The 22,402-nt window shown below is 36.8% G+C and overlaps 3 protein-coding genes, 1 long non-coding RNA gene and 1 other non-coding gene across 22 annotated transcripts; 2 read left to right on the top strand and 3 right to left on the bottom strand.

Moving 5' to 3' along the window:
• The first annotated feature begins 3 nt into the window (after window positions 1-3).
• LOC129578220 (ribosome biogenesis protein BMS1 homolog) lies at window positions 4-4,199 on the top strand. The gene is made up of 5 exons (XM_055466453.1): window positions 4-241; window positions 328-1,656; window positions 1,739-1,965; window positions 2,074-3,570; window positions 3,658-4,199. The coding sequence occupies exons 1-5, from the start codon at window positions 190-192 to the stop codon at window positions 4,075-4,077; spliced, it is 3,525 nt and encodes a 1,174-aa protein (XP_055322428.1). The 5' UTR covers window positions 4-189; the 3' UTR covers window positions 4,078-4,199.
• Window positions 4,075-6,881, bottom strand: LOC129578224 (uncharacterized). Of its 2 annotated transcripts, XM_055466458.1 has the most exons (7): window positions 6,774-6,881; window positions 5,937-6,466; window positions 5,612-5,837; window positions 5,281-5,537; window positions 4,960-5,209; window positions 4,802-4,903; window positions 4,075-4,727 (listed from the first exon to the last, which is right to left on the bottom strand). In XM_055466458.1, exons 2-7 carry the CDS (start codon window positions 5,981-5,983, stop codon window positions 4,236-4,238), a joined length of 1,374 nt encoding a protein of 457 aa, XP_055322433.1. In that variant the 5' UTR covers window positions 5,984-6,466; window positions 6,774-6,881; the 3' UTR covers window positions 4,075-4,235. The 2 variants fall into 2 exon arrangements, with proteins under 2 accessions (XP_055322433.1, XP_055322434.1); XM_055466459.1 differs by lacking the exon at window positions 6,774-6,881 and having other exon boundaries at window positions 4,969-5,209; window positions 5,937-6,519.
• On the top strand, window positions 6,569-21,790 carry LOC129578225 (uncharacterized protein F09G8.5). 17 transcript variants are annotated; one of them, XM_055466470.1, is made up of 12 exons: window positions 6,826-6,919; window positions 7,700-8,016; window positions 11,101-11,166; window positions 17,040-17,148; window positions 18,465-18,529; window positions 18,605-18,833; window positions 19,012-19,104; window positions 19,572-19,673; window positions 19,816-19,905; window positions 19,979-20,178; window positions 20,294-20,387; window positions 20,457-21,790. In XM_055466470.1, exons 2-12 carry the CDS (start codon window positions 7,937-7,939, stop codon window positions 20,568-20,570), a joined length of 1,242 nt encoding a protein of 413 aa, XP_055322445.1. In that variant the 5' UTR covers window positions 6,826-6,919; window positions 7,700-7,936; the 3' UTR covers window positions 20,571-21,790. The 17 variants fall into 17 exon arrangements, with proteins under 17 accessions (XP_055322448.1, XP_055322449.1, XP_055322445.1 ...); XM_055466469.1 differs by having other exon boundaries at window positions 6,909-7,476; XM_055466466.1 differs by lacking the exon at window positions 6,826-6,919 and adding an exon at window positions 6,939-7,114 and having other exon boundaries at window positions 7,706-8,016.
• On the bottom strand, window positions 16,541-16,634 carry Trnal-uaa (transfer RNA leucine (anticodon UAA)). The gene is given in 2 exon segments: window positions 16,541-16,585; window positions 16,597-16,634. It is a non-coding gene; the product is annotated as a tRNA-Leu (tRNA).
• LOC129578230 (uncharacterized) lies at window positions 17,171-18,262 on the bottom strand. The gene is made up of 3 exons (XR_008689082.1): window positions 17,877-18,262; window positions 17,635-17,797; window positions 17,171-17,556 (listed from the first exon to the last, which is right to left on the bottom strand). It is a non-coding gene; the product is annotated as an uncharacterized LOC129578230 (long non-coding RNA).
• Window positions 21,791-22,402: the final 612 nt, after the last annotated feature.

Here is a 22,402-nt window from a genome sequence, read left to right as displayed (position 1 = left end):
CAGTAGTACCACTGTTCGCCGTAAACGTGTGTGTGGTTTTGACATTTCGAACATGTGGATTGTTGATTCCATTCCGTTCAACGTTAAAATGTGTTTTTGCCGTGTTGAAAACCCATGAAACTGCTACACACAACATTGACTGAGCGAAAAGAATAATAAAAATTAGTTTATACATAATCAGTGTCAATTATGGCCGATATTGAAAGCGATAAAAAGAAGGAGCACCGAAAAAAGCAATCCGGTTAGTATTTTGTTTAAAATTTTAATAGAAAAAAAATTGCTCCCCGTGTAGGAATAATGTGAATTTCGAAACTGTTTTCATTGTAGGTGTGAGTGCTGACAAGAAGAAAGCAAAAACGAAACAAAAGGATGATACGCTCAGCGCTCGACAACGAAATCCAAAGGCGTTTGCCATCCAATCAGTGGTTCGAGCTGAGCGTAATTTTCGGCGCGGTGAAGATTTAACAGCCAAAAAGCAGCACATACCGATAGTCGATAAAACGTCCAATGATGTACCGCCAATTTTGATTGCCGTTGTTGGTCCACCAAAAGTGGGCAAAACCACATTGATCAACAACTTGATTCGCAGCTTTACCCGTACAAATGTGACAAACATTGAAGGCCCGATTACGATTGTAACGTCGAAAAAACGTCGCATCACATTGATTGAATGTAAAAACGACATAAACGCCATGATTGATATCGCCAAATGTGCCGATCTGGTGCTGCTGATGATTGATGCTTCGTTCGGTTTTGAGATGGAAATCTTCGAATTTTTGAACATTTGCCAAGTGCATGGAATGCCAAAAATTATGGGTATTTTAACACATTTGGATGCAATAAAGAATGCAAAATCATTGAAACGACGCAAGAAAGAATTGAAACATCGTTTTTGGACCGAAGTATTTGATGGCGCTAAATTGTTTTATCTATCGGGCATATTGCATGGTGAATATTTGCGGAATGAAGTGAAAAACCTCAGCCGATTTATATCGGTAATGAAATTCAGACCGCTCACTTGGCGCGGAACACACAGTTACATTTTGGCCGATCGGATGGAAGACATCACCAATACGGAAGAGATCCGTTTGAATCCAAAATGCAATCGAGAAATTATTCTCTATGGATATGTTCGTGGTGTGCCAATGGTGAAAGAAAATATGGTTCACATTGCTGGTTTGGGTGATATGCGGGTGCATGAGATGAGCACATTGCCAGATCCATGTCCACTACCAACCGGTGAAAAGAAACGAAACCTAATGGAAAAGGAACGTTTGTTGTACGCTCCAATGTCTGGCGTTGGAGGCATTGTCTACGACAAAGATGCCGTTTACATTGAACTGCAGGGATCACACAGTCATAAAAAAGAAGTTAACACCGAACAAGAGGAAATTGTTCAGGACTTGATTGGAAAGAAAGAAACGTTCGATACGCAAATCGAAAGCCAAGAATTCCGTCTGTTCAGTGATGGTGCTGTTATAAAATCCAAGGAATTTCAAGACGACTTCAGACCAGAGTCCGATGATGATGATGAATCAGAAAGCGAGCAAGAGAGTGACGATGATTCTGGAGTGGATGAGGAGGATAGCGATGGCGAACAGAATGGCTTGGGATGGAAAGGCGATAGCGATGGTGAAGATGACCCAAATGAAAATGGTAAGAGAACGATAAGAAAAAAAAGAAGTGTTGACTTGAATATCAAACGGTTGGAATTTAACAAAAATTTCCCATTGATCAGATGCAAGTTCAGACGATGATGAGTATCAACTGTCCGGAAATGTGGAGAAAGGCTCGGAAAATGGAAGTGACAACGATGAAGATGGCGACGATGACGAACAGATGGATGCCATGGAGAATGGTTTGAACTGGAGAGACAATTTGGCGCAAAAGGCTCGTGCCGCCTACTTGGAACGACAATCGAATACACAAAATCTTATGAAGATTGTTTATGGTGCCATAAATGCGGTAAATATTCTACCTTTTTTCAAATCCAATCGAATAGATATTGGGAATCGAATCGAATTTGTCGAGAATAAGCAAATAAAAACCGTTTGTAAACTAATTTTGATACAGGAAAAGCGGAGAGAGCGTGAACAGAACGAGGATAGTGAGTCGGATGAAGATGACAAAATCGGTGGAATGTTCAACGTGATCGCCAGCAAACAGGCCACTTTGCATAGTGACAAAGAATATCGAGATGCATTCGAATCGTGTTTCTTCGAAGAATACGGTGCGGACACCAGAGATTGGAGTATCGAAGAGAATAGGGGCCTTATCAAAGACTGTTTTGTAACGGGTAAATGGAGAGAATCGGAAGATGCACAAGAGTTGCTACGTCTGGACGATTTGAGTGATGACGATAGTGAAATCTACGGTGATTTCGAAGACTTGGAAACGGGTGAAAAGCACAAAGGCAAGAAAAGTATTGCACCCGAAGCCGATGATGGTCATGATGAGTCTGGCGATGAAGAGAACAATACCGCGGAAAATGAGCAGTCACGCAAACGTAAAATGACTCGTGTCGAAGAGTCGAATCTAACGAAAACCGAACTAATGGCAAAAAAGATGAAATTGAAGGCTCAATTCGATGCCGACTACGATAACAAAGATGATGGCCGCATCAAGGGCGACCATCAATATTATGAAGAAATGAAAGCAGCGGCCAATCGTCAATCAGAGTTGAACAAGAAAGAATTCGAGAATCTGGACGACGATTTACGTCTTCAAATCGAAGGCTTCCGTTCTGGACTGTACGTTCGTTTAGCATTCAAAAATGTTCCCTGCGAATTTTCCAAAAACTTTGATGCAACCTATCCAATTTTGATTGGTGGCCTTAATATGTCTGAAGAGAATATCGGCTATGTAAATTGTAAAGTGAAGAAACATCGTTGGTACAAAAAACTATTGAAAACCACAGATCCATTGATCTTGTCATTGGGTTGGCGACGTTTCCAAACGATGCCGATATTTGCCAAAGTCGAAGATGACATGAAACATCGGTATCTCAAATACACACCGAACCATGTAACATGTAGCATGACTTTTTACGGGCCAATCACACCACAAAACACTGGATTCTTGGCTGTTCAGACCATTCAACAGAATACCGAGCAAATGCGACGGCTCGGTTTTCGCATTGCTGCCACTGGCTGTGTCACCGAAATAGACAAATCCACACAAATTATGAAGAAATTAAAATTGGTCGGAACACCGTATAAAATATTCAAAAAGTCTGCATTCATCAAGGGCATGTTCAACAGTAATTTGGAAGTGGCCAAATTTGAGGGTGCCAAAATTAAGACCGTATCTGGTATACGTGGTCAAATTAAAAAAGCAAATCAAACGCCCGAAGGATCATTTCGTGCTACATTCGAAGATAAGATTCTATTGAGCGATATTGTCTTCTGTCGGACCTGGTTTAAGGTTGATGTACCGAAATTCTATGCACCCGTGACGAATATGCTGTTGCCACCGAGCAAAAAGAACCAATGGATTGGAATGAAAACGACTGGCGAATTGAAGCGTGAACGAAATGTCAGAGCCAAACCAAATTCCGATAGCTTATACACGGTACGTACATAGCTTATATGGTAGAAAATGACGAACGGTTCAAATTAGTGCTAAATTTAAACATTTTCTCAATTTTTTTCTCCACAGAAAATTGTTCGTCCACCGAAGCAATTCTATCCGTTGCATATTCCAAGAGCGTTACAGAAGACACTGCCATACAAGGATCGACCGAAATTGGGTCCAGCCAATCCAAAGAAGCCTATCGATAGTAATCGTATTGCAGTGATTCATTCACCACACGAGCAACGTGTGGCCAACATGATGAAGATGATCAAAACCAACTTTGATGCGAAGAAAGAAAAGACTAAGAAAGAGACCGAAATACGTGTTAAAAAATTCAAAGAGGCCAAGGTAGCCGAAGAAATGCGTCGTCTGAAGCGACAGAAAGAGCTGCGTAAAAAGATTTGCCGAACGATTAGCAAAATGGAGTCGTCGAAAGCAGCGGGCAAAGATGGAGGTAGTGGTGGCGGCGGCGGCGGAGGAAAACGAAAACACTTCAAAAAATAAGTCGAAACAAACTGCTGACCCACTTCATTTATTTCATAAGGAAATCTAGAAGTTGAACAATATTACTTTTAATTAATGTTGATGAAATAAAATCGATTTTATTTTGTAAATTCTTATCGAAATATGTTGCTTTGTTTGTGTTGCAAAAAAATTGAGGTTTAAAGGCATCCATTGCCAGATTCAATAGATTTGAGTTGTGCCAAAAGTCTGCTCTTCTTTTGCGGATCGATGGGAGTGCGTTTTAGCGGTTTACCGGCCAAATTGATGTTAAAACGTGGCAAACAAGAATTCATCCTCGGTTTAGCATTTATTGGCAGCGGTACTTGGATTCCATTTGGTTTATCACCTTTATAGAGTAACAAGTTATTGATTGGCTTCAGCGTGCCAATTTCACTTGATCTCTCAACATCAAACAAAGACGAGTCCTTTGGTAGATTAAAGGTGATATCATGACTGATTTCATCGCAATGTAAATCCAATATGGCTTCATTTTTTTCGATATCATTTTGTATCTTCTGATGAATAGCATGAATGCTTTGTGCACCTTCGTTGGCAAAAAAATTGATGTCAGCCAATTGTCGAGCGATTTGCCGGTCCGAATCATCATTGCGAATGATGCATGTGTCTTTGTCGATAAGTTGCTTGATAACCTAAAGAAATTAATTGAAATAAAAGTGGAAAAATAATTTTTCGTTCAAAAATTGTACAAAATATTCCATTTTACCAAATCGTCATCATCATCAATGTCGACATTCAAATCCAACGGTGGGGTTTCTTCGCTAATAGCTGATGATGCACTGAGTAAAAGGCCATTGATATGCTTCGCCTGAAATGCACAATAATTAAAATATTTTTTTTCAAATGGGGCTATCATAAGCGAACCGCTTTTACATCTTTCACATCTTTGGCACTGCTGTAGTCCGAATCGACTGACGAACCGTTTTGCTTGTCCCCATTTTGCTTTTGACACAATTCTTTGTACTTCTTTCGTTCGTTGGCGAGTTGCATTTTAAAATTTTTGGCCTCTATTGTATTTCTTCGGCTGAGCATTTTTATCTCTTCCTCTTTTTCATTTAGTTTTTGCTCCAGTGACTCCACTTTTATCTGGAGCGTTTCTCTTTCCTCCAAATTTCTTGATCGAAATAGGAACAAATGTGAACAATCAATAAAATAACATGAATAAATAAAGTGTGTCTACTCTACCTTTCGCTGGTTAAATTGGTCAAATATTTCATACGATCGTTATTTTGCAACATTATTTTGTCCTTTTGCTGAAGCTTTTTGGTGAGCTCTCGATTCTGGAGGCTCAAAGCACGGTACTTGGTTTGCCAAACACGCAACTCTTCCGTATGAGATTTAATCAACTGCGGTAATTCACTCGTTGAACTCTCATATTTGATGAGAGCATTGTCTTGACGCTTTTGCAACGTTTTCAATAAACGATTTTCGTTGATCAATTCCTAATGAAATAATAATGGGAAAATGTATTGTGTTTTTTCACCAATTAAAATATGGTTAAATAATTGATGTGTACCGCATTTTGCTGTAGTGCCATATTCAATTGATTTTGTAACCCCCTATAACGATGCTGACGTGCCGACAAAACACGTTGCCGAATTTCCGAATTCAAACCACTGGCCGGCCCATTGGTTATAAATCCCGCTTGGCGTGTCTGCGTTTTGCGTTGCAACATCCGAGTCTTTGAATTTAAACTCGCTGCAGAATATACACTTTCATTTTTCTTTGACGATGAACTGGAACTGTTGGATTCCCATTTAAAATGCAATTTTCTCAATTTAAAACATGATTTATTCAAATTAACACATCAAAGAACAAAAATCCCTTCACAACTCACTTACCAGTCACTTTTGGCTATTCCTTTGATTTCAATCGATGACGCTGACATACTTTTTCCTTGCTGAAAATACTGTGCGTTGGTCACCAGACTGTCTCTTCATAAATTAGCACCTTGTTATTCTGTATGCACTTTGCGATATGCGGATTGTGTCTGTTTTCGCCGCGAAATAAAAAACGACTGTTTGTTTGCAACGTTGCTTAGGTAACAATGTTCATCTGTGTACCAAAAATCAACAAATCGATATAATTGTTGGATCGCGTGCTTTTGCCGGCAATTTGCTTTTTTTTTGTTAGATCAATAAAAAGTGTTCAAGAGCAAAAAATGCGTCGTGGTGGATGCGTTTAAAAAAAAAAAAATTCGGTATGTGACTATGATTTCGGTGTGTAACGTATTTCTCGATGCGAAAAAAATTCCTGACAACATTTTGAAACAGCGCCTATTCAGATTCGTTCATACATTTCGAGTTCGGCGCATCGCAGAAACAATTCAAATTCATTGTTCGAAATGAAATTCGAACATGGAATCGGGTAACTACATGTATTGAAAACCAAGGAATATAGCTATCGCAAGTGTCAAAAACCACTACAAACAAACACGCACATTCCATGCGTGTGTACACGACAACCACGACGACGGCGACGACGATGACGATGGCTGAGTGTTGCATGCCCGAGCACTGATTCGCGTGTACTCACGATGGACTGACTGACTGACTGACTGGCTGGCTGACTGTGTGCGATTGTGAGTATGTGTGTTTTTCTTTCGTCACACAACGTTTACAAAAATCTTAGTCATAGCCGAGAATGAATGTGTGTATGTTTTGGTAATATTATTATACCGCATCGTGTACACCGCCGCCGCGCGCTGCCACAGACTCAGTTGTGTGTGCTCTCGGCCAAAAGAAGACACATAGACAAGTATCGATACACACTATACGACTTGAATCTTGTCATCAAAACACTCACATTCGATTTCCAACTAGATGTATTTCATATTTACATTCACTTCATTGCTGTAGTTCCTTTATGGCGGATGTTTTTTTTAATTCACGCATTTGGCGATTCTTTTTTGTATTGTCTTTTCGTGTGTCTTCAGAGAAAACAACCAATTTTACCACATAACAACTATAAATAGTAGTGTGTCTGTCTATTGTGTGCAGTGTGTCTCTCAAATGAAAATGTACGGAAAAATGTGTGTATTTTAAAAAGCCTTGCATTGCCGAACACCTGTGATACAAATTGCTTCTACTGTTGATTCTTGTTTTCTATTCCATTTTGAACATTTAAAAAAACGAACACAATTTATTGTGTATCTTTCTTTTTTTTGTTTGAATTTAAATTAAATCATTCATCGTTTTATTCGCTGCTTTTTTTCTGAAAAAAAAAATTTGGTTTGAATTGTGCTATTATTCGGAAACCGAAACTACTTTTTTTTCTATCGCAACAACGCATTGGAATGGAATATATCAAAAGCCGAGATTTATATGAGAAAATTTGAATCGGCGAACATTTGAGTGCATTGCTCAAAACTGCAGCTAAAAGGTGCGCCAACAAAGTGCAATTTAATAGTTTGTAGTCACAGACGGTTGAGTGTGATAAGGAATCACTCGCTACGGCAATAGGCATGCATTACGTTTCGATTAAATGATTCGAATATACGTGAGAGATCTAAGCTAATTGATTGTATTGCATTGAGTGTTTGTGTTTTTGTTTTTTCTTACTTCATTATTATTTTTTTTTTTATTTTAACCATTTTGTAACGAAGAAGCAGTGCGGCAGACGTATTGAAAACAGAGACGCCAAAATCCATAAAGCGCAAATAAACAAACAAATTAAAAGAAAGAAGAGAAGAGAAAAAAAAATCAACACCTACCCATAGTGTATCGATTGTTTTAGTTTTGTGAGGCAACTTCGAGAATCTTTGTGTGTGCAAAAGATTTTCTCCTTCGTTTTTGTTTTTGTTGTATTTTAATTGGAATTGTGTTCGGTTCAGTCAACAACAATGACGCGACTTACAGAGGAAATGGTAATCGCACGATCCAGGCAATCAGATCTTGGCTCAATCAAAAAACTCAATTGCTGGTAAGATGAATGTACACATATAGTAAATGCAAATAGAAAGAGACGTGAAAATGTCACACAGAATAAACATACATGAAATATGAAGTTGGGTTTAATGCAATACGAAGAGAATTAATCACGGGTTCGGGTGAATCGAGGACGAGTGCAACGACAAAAAAAAACAACAACAACAACACACACACACACACACACACCGTTGTTAAACAAAAGAATCGTCGCGCGATCGCAAATATTGTAAGCATGTTTGCAATTCCTGTGTGTTCTTTTCCGCAATCAAAACACAATCTAACAGTTGGCTGCGTGAGTTTTTTTTTGTGTTCGTTCATCTTTTTTTCTCATCAAAGCGATTGTTTGCGCGTTATTGCTTTGCGAACGATGAACGAAAGAAGAAATAAGAAGAAAAGCATGATGCTGTTCTTCAAGTGAAATGGGAAGAATGAAAAATCTGAGTACATTGACTATCCCGGGTACAGTTACAATATGAAAACGGTAAAACAAGCCGATGGAGCGGGAAACATTGACGCACAACAAGAGGCCCAATTCAATGCATGGCGCACTTACACACGCGGGATGTTGAGCTAACAAAAAAAAACAGCAAACGCAACAATCAACAGCCGTAAAAATGATGAGTAGAACAATTTTCGCCGTTGCCCGATTCTTTGCACGCAACGTTCTCATCGAGATATAAAGAGTTCCTCTCTTGAGAGAGAGAGAGAGAGAGAGAGAGAGACCATCTCATAAGAATAAGAGATCGTGTATACACTCACTGAATGTGCGATAGTGATGATGATGATCATGTGTTTTTTTTTTCGTTATTTTTGCGTTTATATTACCTTAAACTCTTTCGTTACATCCACTCGATCCGTTGTAAATTATATGGTACGAGCCAATTTTATGCTGCACTCTTTCGCCCGTGTAACCAACATCTTCTTCCGAATTCGGGCGGCCGATGAACGGGCAATTGTGCGCTCTCATTTGTGTGTATGTTTGATTTGAAATGAGGCAACGCAGAAAAAAAATCGCGTTACGATGGCAAAAACACACCCTACATACACTTTGATTTGCATTTCACGATGACATATTTAGCACGCACCTTAACTTATCCCATTGAATCCTTTGTCCTGTTTGCGTCGCTGTGCGCTGTGTAAACCCCTTGAAAATGTAAATGCTCCAAAACAATGTTCTCTTGTTTACGACGTTGACCTGACCTCGTTTTCTGCCCCAAAACATAATTCAAACCAAAAATCGTCGAAAACCGTTTTTTTCTTTTCGGTTTCACATCGAAATGAAAATGATGTAGGGATTTTTTCGGTGGCCTATACACATTTTGACGTTAAATGCCAGCCCAAAAATACCTGAAGCACATGCTTTTTTCCGGCTTAGCAACCTGTAAGTCGCCAATTAAATGGTATTCTTTTTTATTTCATTTCTTCGTGCAGGAAGCACGCACAGGAATCTAGGCATAGTTTCTGTGCCATAATTAATTCAAAACACAGTTATGATCGATCAATGTGATATATATCAAACGAAGTATTCTTGGAAAATTGGTGTCAACAAATGCAATTCTAACATACGTTTGACACCTAGTAATTTATTAATTGTGATTGAACTATATTATTCATCACTGTACAGCCAAATGAATGTACATATTATTACTTTGGTTTGGTTATCGGTCGGACATGGAACATTTTCGAATCGTTTTAGTATTGACCATTGAATTTTATGTGCAATTTTGATTTGAACGAAAAACAAAACACGCAAATCGAAAGCAAAAGCACATATGCACGCATTGATATGGTTTCATTGGAATCAATGATCAAACGTCCCATTCGAAATCGATACAATTAACCTCATTCAAGGGGAAATCTTGCCATCCATGAAGATAGTTCTACTAATTTTCCGCGAAAAATAATAATAAAACAGCGACAAACGACGAGCAAAAAAAAAACTCAAGTGGAAAAGTGTCGAGGAAAAACCCTTTCAAGCGTGTGTAACCATTTTCGACAGAATTTGTATACAATTACCCACAAATATCCAATTACCAGACCTATCGACTGTGTGTGTGTGTGTGTGTGTATGTGCGCGAGCCACCATTTATATGGAAATACTCGGTTCATGTTGTTTTTGTTCGATTCCATTTTTGTATTCGCATAATCTGAATCAAACGATTGTTAAACGATGTTGCGTGCACGTGGTGGCATTACGCTGCTTGAAACAAAAGCCTTTCGGGCGCAAGCACTCGTCGAAAGCCACTTGAGTTGCTATTGAAAAAATGATTCTTATTATTCATGTAGTGAAATTCATTTCGATTTGAATTAATCAGCATTTTATTTGATCGATGAACTGAAGAAAGCCGCCACTTCAGTCGTTCTTCCATTCTACATTTGCTTTACGCAACGCGATCGATTTCAGTAGGCCATATTGTTGCGATATTTTGATTCAGTTTTTATTTTAGCCCACTACTATTGATGAAACAGATTCTTTGAAATTTCGAAATATGCTTTAAGGATGAAATATCCAGGCTAATTTGTTTACGCAAAGACCAAACATGTCATCAGATCTAAAAAAAAAAAAAAATTAAAAAAAAATGCATACATATAACCGACGCTTTAGTGTATTTTATTGTTGAATACGAACGAAAAAAAAAGATTGTTTGCTCGCTCTATACCCATTTATGGCCATAAAATGCGCAGCGACGGAGCGAAAAATGTCGTCATTTAGCCTCCTACCCGATGATTTTCAACAAGTGTCACACTTTTACATATGCCACATCCACTATGAATTTCATCCGATAAATAGCGACGAATTTTTAGCAGCTTGTCATGTATTCGCGGCAGAACAGCATCCATCGACGATTGCTTTTTTTGTTCAATTTTAGCCTTAGCGTTGGCTTTCAATGTGTTTAATTTTGTGTTTTATTCTTGTCTTTTCGTTTGGACATTTCGCTCGTTAGCTGACTCACTCGGTAAACCTACCCGTTGGATTAATTTTCTATTTTGGCAACCATATTCAAGTTGAAATTAAACTATTTTCGTCTGATTTTTTTTTTGTTTCTTTGCGTTTACTTCGATTGAACATCACCAGGGGCAGCGAACTCAGCGACGTAACGATTATTAGGCGAATGCGTGGTGTGGAGGTGCTAGCATTGAGGTAAGTTAACTAAAATAGAGATGAATATATTTCCATATTGGCTGTTATTGCATTGATCTACATACATTCAGCACGTTCAGTAGTTCAATATATAATGGCATAAGCGCAACAACAACAGCGACAGCAGTGGCAGCAGCAGCAAAATTGTAAAGTGAAGAATAAAAAAGAACAATCACATTGTGGAACGATAGCATGATAATGCACAATAAGCCGAAACGAATGCACGTACACAGATGTGCATATGAATAAATAATCGAATTCCATTGATTTGCAATTTACTTTTTTATGATAAGAACTTGGTATTCATCGTTTTATTTTATGCAAAAGCTTCGAAAAATCGTAAAGTCGGGCAAAGTTATTAAATTGGAGCGACAACTGTCGGTTGATGTAGAGTGCTGCATGCACTCTTCAGGCAATTTAGGTTGTAAAATGTGCAACAAGTTGAGTCAGTAAAATGAAAGAAAAAAAAAGAGCAACGACACGATAAACAGCCGATATTCCGTTGCAGACCTTCCTGGATTTTATTGATCGTGAAACGTATAGTCGCTTTGTTCGTTTATGCAATATCTGGTTGAACGGAACAGACAGAGTTTGTCATATATAGATTGAACACATTAGCCGTGGTTAGATTATATGGCGATCATCATCATGTTTACTGAGTAATTTGTTGAGCAAACTGCCTTTACCAAGTGCGAAAAAGACAGACAATCGCATATACTGGACTATGTCAGCTGAAACTGAAGAAGATACACGACACAGTGTAAACACTCTTTTTTACGCTTGCGCTTGCTTCTTGATTTGGTTACACACATTGACATTTCATTACCGACATACGAAGCAATTACAATTGTCAATAAATCGTTGGTTTATTTTTACTTTCTAATGAATTATTCAGTTCCATAACGGTGTTTTTACACACGCTTAAGTGCATATAATCGCGCAATTGTATGTCCCTTGTGCGGTTTTGTTGTAGTCATCAACATCGTCCAGCGACCGGCACATTCACTATTATTGAATACCATCCATATATATGTGTGCATTTAATGGCCCTGCATGCTTTAAATTCTAAAATGGACAACGACCACAACGAAAACAAAAACAAAAGTAATTTCAATCATTGTGAGCCATGCTTTATTAATGGAGGAGGCACATAAAGATAGTAATGGAGGGAACAAAAACGAAATTTATGCGGGTGCTAACCGTAGTAGCCAGAAACATTATGCAATGAGCTTAAAATGTGTAGCAAAATGCTTCTATTTCTATAAGAGAGAGAGAGAGAGAGAGAGAGAGAGAGAGAGAGAGAGAGAGAGAAACGAAGCGGTCAGAATCAAAATTACTTCTTCGACTTCATCACCGATGTTCGTTTTTTGTTGTTGTTTTTGTAAGTTGAATGAATGAGATCGTATTTTATACTTATAACGTCAGAACGAACAAATTAAAAACGGCGAACGCAGTCATGTAGAGGAACGAAACAAAGCAGAAAAAAACGACCGTAATGTGTGTCTTGAATGCACAAAACATAAAAAGTAAAAACCGCAACATTCAAGACATTATGTGTTCACAAAAGCAAAAAAAAACGAGAAAAAAACGAAAACTGCAGAAAAAGCGTTGGAACAGTGTCAGCGCATCATATTTTGTTCCGATTTCTTTTTGGATGTCCAATATAAAAACAAAACCGAATGACCTTGCCCATCGAGGTCCATATATGGGCGACTGGCTGGAACTTCGTATGTTTCGCACTTGTTCATTATTATGTCGACGGCGACGGCGATGTTAACGAATGAAATCAACAACAACGAAAAAAAAAACTTTGCATTGAGTTCTATACGAGCAACACAACATGAAACAACGAACTACGTATGTAGGAGCCGCTTAATGAGAAAATAAAACATGCACGTTTTGTGTTGAAAAGCATAAGTTTTTATTGGAAAAACGAATAATTCAAGTTCACACACAGTCATGTTAATGGGTGAATGTCACAATTGTCACAAGCATTTTCTATTCATTCAGAATAGAAACGCAATTGAAATGGATCCGATGAATTGAAGAAGAAATTTTACCATCAGCACACACACACACACACACACACACACACACACACACACACACACATATATCTAAAATTCATTTTTTCCTCGAATGAATTTTAATAGAAGCGAAGAAAAAAAAAACAAACTGATCTGCGTCGAATGAAGCATTGTTTTTTCGCCTGATGCACACGATAAGTAAGATTCAATTGACGACCAGTCGTGCGAGGTTTGATGCTTAATTTATTTGTAATATGTGTAAATTAAATTTCCTCTTTTCAACTCTGATGATGAGTATGCGATTATTAATCGCGCTGAACAAACTCCACAAAGATGAAACAATAAAATTTTATTTTGAAAAGAAAAAGAAGAAGCAGAAGACAAATAAAATGTTCACTATCGACTCGAAAGCTTCACATTGTGTACAAAATTGATGCCACGAATAAATTTCACATTTACAATGTAAAGTGAATAAAAAAAAATTATAATACAGCCAACTATATCTATCGCTCTGCGTCGATGGGGCCATGCTAAAAAAGCACAACGTTCGCTATTTATCTATTTCATTCATTTTCTTCTCTTTCTGTGTGTTTTTTTTTTACATAAAATCAAAAACCGTTAGATTATAACGATTACATTGTGATGTTGCTTTCTACACCGGCACGGCGCAGTAACCCGACCAACAGCGTAATAAACGTTTCACTAACAAAATTTTCTAGGCAAAATTTTACGCCAATGCTTTGGCTACACATCAAATTCAATGGTATGAAAATGGGCTTGAATGTCAACTCGACTCTCTCTCTTTCTCTCTTGAATGAGATTATATTCGAAATTTTGCGGTTTATGTGATGTCGTCGTCGTTGTGAAATACGAAAATAAATCCAGTTCCCATTTAACGAAATCAACGAAGAAAAAGAAGAACACTCAAACTGCAGCCAAAACCGAATGAAAAGAATCGACAACGAAATTAATGATAAAAATCAATGCTCCGTTTGCGTTACGCTATTGATTTTGTTGTTGTTTGTGCATTTTCAAGTTCGATCGATATGCGGCTTTCTTGCACATCGTGAATATTTGCATATACATATGTTCTCTCTCTCTCTCTCCGTGTGTGTGGCTGTTGTCTCTTTTTCAAAGTCTAGAAATGTTCGCTTATGCGTACTTTCACTACACCATCATTAACCTCTTTAGTTTCGCGTTCGTTCAGTCCCAATTTCATGTATGCAATTTCGGGCAAGTTCTTGCCACGACTCCAAATGCGGTCGTTGCTGCTCTCGCTTGCCTCTGCTGCTACACAAATCAAAAGCAACTGAAATGTTATTTTTGGCACAATCAAATTGATTCGGAACAAATTCCGATTCTGATTGCCATCAAATATAACTATTTATATGTCAAATTCGGCAATAATACAATATACTAATGTGTGACCGTAAATAGCCATAACCAATCCGCTTAATTCTTCGCATATATCACAGCATGGAGAGCCGCTGGTGTGTGTGTGTGTGTGTGGTTTTTATTCATGTTCCCTTTTGACCAAACTCCATTTTCCATGTAATTAATAACGGGGAAAATAGCAGGACACCGAAGAAACGAAAAAGAAAAAAAATTATGAATGTAAAGCAATTTGATGATGTCATTTGCTAAAAAGAATTCGTGTGTCGGTTTCGGTCGTTTGAGCTAATGCTATGTCTGTCGCACGTAGATAGTAACAGATGTCCCATTAATGGAAGAAATAGAAGAATGAGCGGCAACAGCACCGCATCGCACCAGCAGGTATGAAAACACAACACTTTACAACTACATCGAATAGTCCTGTGTGTATATACCTTTCGCCTCCATTCCGATCAACACACACACCGAGTCTCCAGTGTATTTCTATTCCGATGGTCGACGACAACGCAACTGGAGTGTAGGTTGTTTTTGAATTTATTTATTTCAACAAAAAACACAATCTTGAAAGGAAAAAAAACACAACATCAAAGACTAAACAACGAATTCAATTAATGTTGTATTCAAAAACAAAACATACCGCTAATAGAGATGATTTCAGTTAATGGGCACAATCTATGACTCGGACGATTCTCTTTTCACTTTTTAATGTAGTTTTTCAGTATCAAGTGAATTAGAAGGTTTTTTTCTGAAAGAAAAACAAACTTCATCGAATATTTGACATTCCATTCACAAGAGTCATTGCACAAAGCGGGAGAATCAGTAGAACCGATTAAAGTCGTTGATCCAAAATAAAGTTTGTGTTCAATATCATGAACAAAATGCCAATGAACGGTATCACATGCGTATTATGTATTTACAGTCGATGCCACACTCAATTCAAATTTCAATATAATGTGATTGTGTACATATGCCGGTGCCCTTTCATCATTTGGTATTCAACAATATCGATCCAATGCATTTTTTTTTATCATTTTCATTCGATATTGCAAAATATCGGCTTTCATATCAGTAAATGAACAAACAACATAATGTAAACATAGTAATGTCAACGAAAAAAAAATTCGCACAATTTTTTTGGTGAATATTTAAATCTTGGAAGATGTACCGAAATGACTTCGGATAGGTCGAATTGTAGATTTAATTTAGATTAATGTAGTATGTTTACTTTTTTTATATCGGATTTTTTTGAGTAATCTGCTATCGATAAACTGCTATTAAATGGAAAAACTGAAATCTTGGTAAAAAAAAAAAAAACGTATTTTCCACAAATCGCATTTTTTTCCAAATGAAGAATGGTTCCATAGAATCGAAGATAAAATGTAAAAATCAAATCAGTCATCCGATTCAGTATTTCGATGACCGATTACTACAGAAGAAATTTTCTATTACTTTACATTAATCTACATGAGTTCTACAATTGAAAACGACCTCGATCCGAAAACAGTTCGGCACATCTTCCAAGATTTAAATTTTCATCTAATTTTTTCAATGAATTTCGACCAGAAAATTGTTTCGAACAATTTCAAACAAAAATAATTTCCAAACACTTATTCGAACTGTTGTTCGTTTGAAACAAATTTTTGTTCGAAATGTACCCAAAACAATTGTCTGGTCGAAATTCAGGGAAAAAAAATTGTGCGAAATGTTGTTCGTTGACATTACTATGAAACACCACAAATTTATCAACCGAAATGAAAAAGAAATGAAGAAAAAAAATAATTGCACCCGTTGAAAATGGCGAAGTCATGATGAAGTTCGTTGACACACTAGGTTATTGTTCGATTTTCATTTTTCGATGGGTAAAAAAAAAATTTCGACTAAAAAATTATATATGAAATGCTAGGAAATGATCAACGATGTTACATTTTGGAGAAAATTTGAGAAAAAAAAATGTTTGTCAGAAGTGGGATTCGAACCCACGCTCACAGAGTGAACCAGAGAATTCATTTTTCTTAAATCTGGCGCCTTAGACCGCTCGGCCATCCTGACTACACGCAACATACAGCGCAACAGCTATACGTGTTGCTTGAAACGAAGCCGACACCGCAAAACCATTCATTGTGCTACGGTTACGGCTTCGCTTCGCTATGAATGAATGAACTAACGAACGAATGAGCGAATGAGCGAACGAGTGTATATGGTTTTTCCACTGTATGCTGCTGCCAAGAAACTGTTTACATTCATACGATTCACACTGTGCACTAGTACACGTTTGCCGACTAAGTGCGTTATTCGCATGTACACGAAGGTAGCAAACACAAAGTATTGGCGATGTACTCAATGAACTCATCTTTTAGAATTAATACGAATTTTGCTCAACAATTTTACAGAAAATGTTCTTTTCTTCTTCTCCTCTCATGTTGAATTCTTTGCTCCTACTATCGTTCGTTACAGTGTAAACAAAATCTCCAGCTTAGCCGATTTTGAAGACTGCCACAAACTCCAGGAACTGTATCTCAGGAAAAATAACATAAAAGACATCAACGATCTGGTGTACTTACAGGTATGATTAATAAATTCACGTATTTAGAAAAAAAAAGATTTATCTTTTATTTTTGTACAAACGATTGGTAATATAAAAAATATCACTCAACAATGGAACGATAGGAAGATGCTTAATGCATTTTTGTGGGTTGAAATGTGTTTAAGTTGTTGTGAGAATATGTCCTATGCAAGGCTTTCATTTCTCCAATAGTCAACATCATAACCGCTCAGATTTTCTTATCTGAGACCCTTAGTCATATGTCTCATATTTGAATGTGCATAATTTTGAGCGTTGCTATACTGAACAACACATCCGAGATGTCAAAGGGCGGCACAACAGTCTGGATGACAACACGCACAGAGTGCATCACAGCACGGTACACAGCAATCGACATTGCAAAAAATTTGCCAGAAATCGATGCAAAATCTGAAATGAATCATAATTTTAACATTTCACCTCAATGTAAAAAAAATCTGTAAAAACCAAAAAAAAGAGATGACTCACAGCCAGCTGACCATACTATCATTGCATTGGTTGCATGTTTGAGCACAGCAAACACAACAATCCACATAACAAGAATCGTCTGCTTGACTTAGACCTCTGTCATTAGAATCCACTGTATCTCTTGCACTGTCCGCATTATATCGCGGTTGATCTGTTATGGGCGCTAAAATAATAACACAAAACATCAAATCAATATTGACAATGCATTTTTTTCAAAATGACTATTACAAAATCTTACTCACCTTTTGATTTATTGGGTTCGTTCATATTTTTTGGAAATTATTTAATGTTAAAAATAAGCGTAAGGCGTATTGAAAGTACATATCAACAGTGAAGTCAATGTGAAACCCGACTGTGTTCATGCTTGTCAACAAGTTTCATCTGATGTTTTCAATTTGACTTGAACAACAATACAATACGATACAAACACAAATACACACGCACATACACGTGTGCACGCTTCAAATTGGCATGAAGTGTTAGTGTAATACGTGTGCGTTTGTATGTATATGTAACTGTGATCTCATCGTAGCATACCAAAAAAAAAAAAAATACCAAATACAAACAACGATATGAACGCTATTCACCACAACTAGCTATTTGAAGTTGAACATTAAGCGAGATAAAATCAATTACTTTGCTGGAATTTTGATATTAGCCAGCATACCGACGGCACAGCACCCATTTTTGTGAATTTTGTGTACATAAAACAAACGGCTAGCCTTTAGGCTTTTAGTCAGTACGTTTTAATATTTAGATAAGAATAAAATTATTAATTTAGCTCACGACATTTTAACTGGCCAATTGATAACAAAAAAACGCCATTTTAGGGACTGCCACATTTGAAGAAACTATGGCTCGAAGAGAATCCATGCGTAGAACAAGCCGGCCCACAGTAAGTATTAAGACAGTAGCATAAGGCTCATTTTTGTGCTAGAATAAACTGAAACAATTTTTAATTAAAAATTAGCTACCGATTGATTGTGTTGCGTGCGCTGCCAAATCTGGAGATGTTGGATAATGTGAGCGTTACACCGGAGGAATTGTCGGATGCTATGAAAGTCGGTCATGCGGTACAAAGCCAGGAAGAAGTGTACGAAGATGCTTACTCGAATGGGGCCGGTCAACAGCAAGCCCAACAACAGCAACTACAACAGCAGCAGCAGCAACCATTTCGCCAGCAAAGCCCAGTTCGAGAAGTAAGTTTCATTGTCCCCTTGCTATTTTCATAATTGCCCATTGTTGTGAAAATTTACTCGAGTCGAAACCCATAAATCTTAACACGACAACTTTTCACTTGATTAAAAAAAAACCATTCTAATAATCTGTTGATAATAATCGTCAATGCAAACGATCTCAAATATGACTAATACATAGTCAAATCATCATCATCATCAAAATCCCGAGAATAGCGACGATAATCAAAACGAATCCCATGACCGAGTGTCCGTACCTTCTTCACCCCAACAGGTACATTCCAAATAATCTCTTTCTCTCGCAATCGCAATTTATTTAGCCGCTCATCAATTTTGCATAGCATTATTCTCTGTATCTGCTTCAATTAAAACCGTTTTTATGTTGCATTTTGTTTATTTTTTCCTTGGCATTCGATACAATTCCCCTGAAATGAAATTTCAATAACCTCTGTAGTAGAAGTAGTTTGTTTGTTGTTCGTGTCTGTTTGAGTTCAACTATAGAAAATTCAATTAATAAGATTCATCTGGCTTATTCTCACAATTTGCTTTCGCGACTCGCGAGAAGGACAACAGCTGATCCCAAGTGCAAAGCAAAGCAAATTAAATTCAATAACTCTTTCATTTTCTAATAAGACGTGAATCATTTTTATGATTTGTATGCTTATATTTTCAATTTCGATTATTCAGGTCAGAAAAACTCATTACTTGATTTACTGTATAATTCGAATTGTTCTCATTTAGAAAACACCACCGAACCAGGAATATTCTCCCGCTGAGCCAAGCCACCCATCGTCACCAAAACAACGTGACCTCCGATCTTCATATCATCAACAATCATACGATGTAGGTTTCACAGTAAATGTCAGGAAATCGAGGTCGTATGTCGATTTGAAATTTGAAAAAAAAATTCTTCCAAAGAGAAATAAATTGTCAAAAAAATTAGTAAAGTTTTCTTTTTCATATCCATATTTCCAATCATTTTCAGAGATCGCCGGGTTCAGATGAAATTCAGAACTCTAGCGGATATCGTGAACGTCCACATATCGTGCCGAGTATGTCAACTCATTCGATGAAGGTATGAATTTGATCTGTCTCCATCTCTCTGTAAATCGTTTGAATTAAATGATTTTTTTATTCTATGCTCACAGGAATATTATCAATCAGACCGACCCACTCCAGCCCATTACCGCCATAGTCAAAGCGATTTAACGGAATGGGATGAGCCAAATCATAGTACGCCACAGCAGCGTCGCAGCGGTGGCCAAACCGAACGTGATGCACAATATCCATACCGAAATGGTTCACGTGAAAAAGAGGAATGGGATGAGAATGAACGCGGCCGACCGAGGTAAAGAAAGCAATTTCTTCTATGAAAAATAATTTTTTTTGTGAAAATGTCACGATGAAAAATAAATGTACACTTGTTTAAATTTCCTAATTAAAAATCTACACATAATTTTCAGACGATCTGATGGCCGATTCAGCGACACCGCCAGCGTTGTATCGAATGCAGTTATCAATCATTATGCCAGCTATCACAGAAGGCCCGTGAACAGAGTAAGACATAACCTTTTTTTTCATCTTTTGGCATATTTCTAAAAATAATTTCTTTTTCTCTTAACCTAGAGTTCCAACTTACTATCGGCAACATTGTGTCTAGTGAAAGAGTTAGACTATCCGAGTTTGGAGGTGGTTGAACACGCAGTTCGATGTCGCATCGATGAACTGGCGGCCGAATGACAAAAAATGAATTTATAAAAATCAAGCAGCTACTTTTAAAACGGATTAATGCACGTTTAATTCGATTTTAAAAACAAATAGATTTGAGAAAATTAAAAACTAAAATAAACAAATGAGAGAATAACATCAACTGACAATATTTTTACTCGAATAACAACTAAGCTCCCTAATTTATATGCATTACAAACTATCAAATAACGATATGAAAACGAAATACGAATATTAGAATATGACACGGAATAAACAATCTAGGCGATATTCGTAATGTGCGGCTTATGGAGATAAATTCAAAAAAATATATTTTCCAGTTTTTTTTTTGTAAATTAACTAAATACGTTGATAATAACGACGATAATTGAATAAACTAGCTTCTAAACGATCTGATAATATTGCTAAACAAACATATTCTTTTCTGAAAATAAAAAAATAACCATCAAAACTCATCGACTGAGTTGAATGTTCTTCGAATTAATGGTATAATGCAACTTACAATTATTTCATTTTGTTGATAAATTTTCCGTTTTTTTTTTCTCTTAAATCAGAGAATCTGAATTGTTGTTTAAATGAGTAAAGTAATTGAAAATGAAATTTCAATGTTAAAATGCCTCCATTGTAAATCAATTAGCAATGAATGTTTCTAAAGAAAATACTATTTTAATTGCTTGAAATAGAGATAAAAGAAAAATTAATCAGCAAATTTGAAGCAAAAACAAAAAACACACAATTTAATTTCAATTGAAATGGAATAGCATGATTAGAAATAATTATAGAGCTTATTCATCACTTGATAGACATATGCGTGGGCAAAATTAGTTCGATCATTGTTATGTTTTGTTTTTGGTGTACGCCAATTGAATTATTTGTGCATCACTTTCTACACACATCATACACACACACAACCGTAGTGACACTTTGGGAAAATGGCACACACACACACAACACACACTTACAATAATTCATCCAAGTTGATGATATTTTTCCGCTCCAAGTTATATAGTATATGAATTCTTATGAATATTGATAGTATTTCCTTATAATGATGAAAAAGAAAAAATTAGGAAGAATGTTACAAAGCTCTTGCCAACTAATAACATATATCATGCATTGTAAATAAGTGTGAAGCTTATTAGAATCATTTCCATTAACATGCAAATATTGAAAAACAACATATTTTTACTTAAAATTGAAATTTATTAAAGCTTTTCTTGATTAATAAAAAACAACAACAGATCGTCTTTTTTTATTAAAAAATTCCCTGAACTTGAACTTTTAGTTTTCAATAACACATCGGTCAATAAGTCCCGAGCCTAACCACCAAGTGGCAACACTAATGTCAAACCCATATCATTTTCGAAAACTACAACCTTTTTTAGGAATCCAGTCAAAATTTGAGCCAAATCCGACCATCAGTTTGCTAGTTACAGCTATACGAGAGAAAGACTCCCGAAAATGCTTCAATTTTGCCGTTAAAACGGTATAACTTTCTTCTGATGCATTGTATTCAAGTATATTCATGTGGAGAGTTCAGAGAATGACCAGACCTAAAAAATACAATGGTTAGTGAAGCAGTTTGAAACCAATTTCGTTCAATTATATCACCATATAAACAGTTCTTTGACCTGGATGAAACTCGCATTTGAACAACATAGTTTTCTTCGCCAAATTTGCTATGTTTTATCAAGATTTGACATTCGGATAGGTCTAAAATGATGCATAAGTGACTTTTCATGTTGTTTTATATCTTTCCCACTGGTTCGCGAATATTTTTCTATACCTAAATCCACTAATAATGCCCGAACTCATATTTTGCGACCTTGGTCGCTACAAACCGT

Source organism: Sitodiplosis mosellana, unplaced genomic scaffold, assembly GCF_009176505.1.
Source record: "Sitodiplosis mosellana isolate CC-2019 unplaced genomic scaffold, AAFC_SMos_1.0 Smas_scaffold_6226, whole genome shotgun sequence".
NCBI classification, from domain to species: Eukaryota; Metazoa; Arthropoda; class Insecta; order Diptera; family Cecidomyiidae; genus Sitodiplosis; species Sitodiplosis mosellana.
This window is presented reverse-complemented; position numbering and strand designations above follow the sequence as displayed.

Coding starts and splice junctions, on each gene's coding strand:
- LOC129578225 (XM_055466470.1), top strand. CDS start 7,937: ATGACGCGACTTACAGAGGAAATGGTAATCGCACGATCCAGGCAATCA. Junction 18,530..18,604: donor GTAGAACAAGCCGGCCCACA/GTAAGTATTAAG, acceptor ATTAAAAATTAG/CTACCGATTGATTGTGTTGC. Junction 20,388..20,456: donor ACAGAAGGCCCGTGAACAGA/GTAAGACATAAC, acceptor CTCTTAACCTAG/AGTTCCAACTTACTATCGGC.
- LOC129578224 (XM_055466458.1), bottom strand. CDS start 5,983: ATGTCAGCGTCATCGATTGAAATCAAAGGAATAGCCAAAAGTGACTG. Junction 5,538..5,611: donor TGGCACTACAGCAAAATGCG/GTACACATCAAT, acceptor TTATTTCATTAG/GAATTGATCAACGAAAATCG. Junction 4,728..4,801: donor TTGATGATGATGACGATTTG/GTAAAATGGAAT, acceptor TAATTTCTTTAG/GTTATCAAGCAACTTATCGA.
- LOC129578220 (XM_055466453.1), top strand. CDS start 190: ATGGCCGATATTGAAAGCGATAAAAAGAAGGAGCACCGAAAAAAGCAA. Junction 242..327: donor GCACCGAAAAAAGCAATCCG/GTTAGTATTTTG, acceptor TTTTCATTGTAG/GTGTGAGTGCTGACAAGAAG. Junction 3,571..3,657: donor ATTCCGATAGCTTATACACG/GTACGTACATAG, acceptor TTTTCTCCACAG/AAAATTGTTCGTCCACCGAA.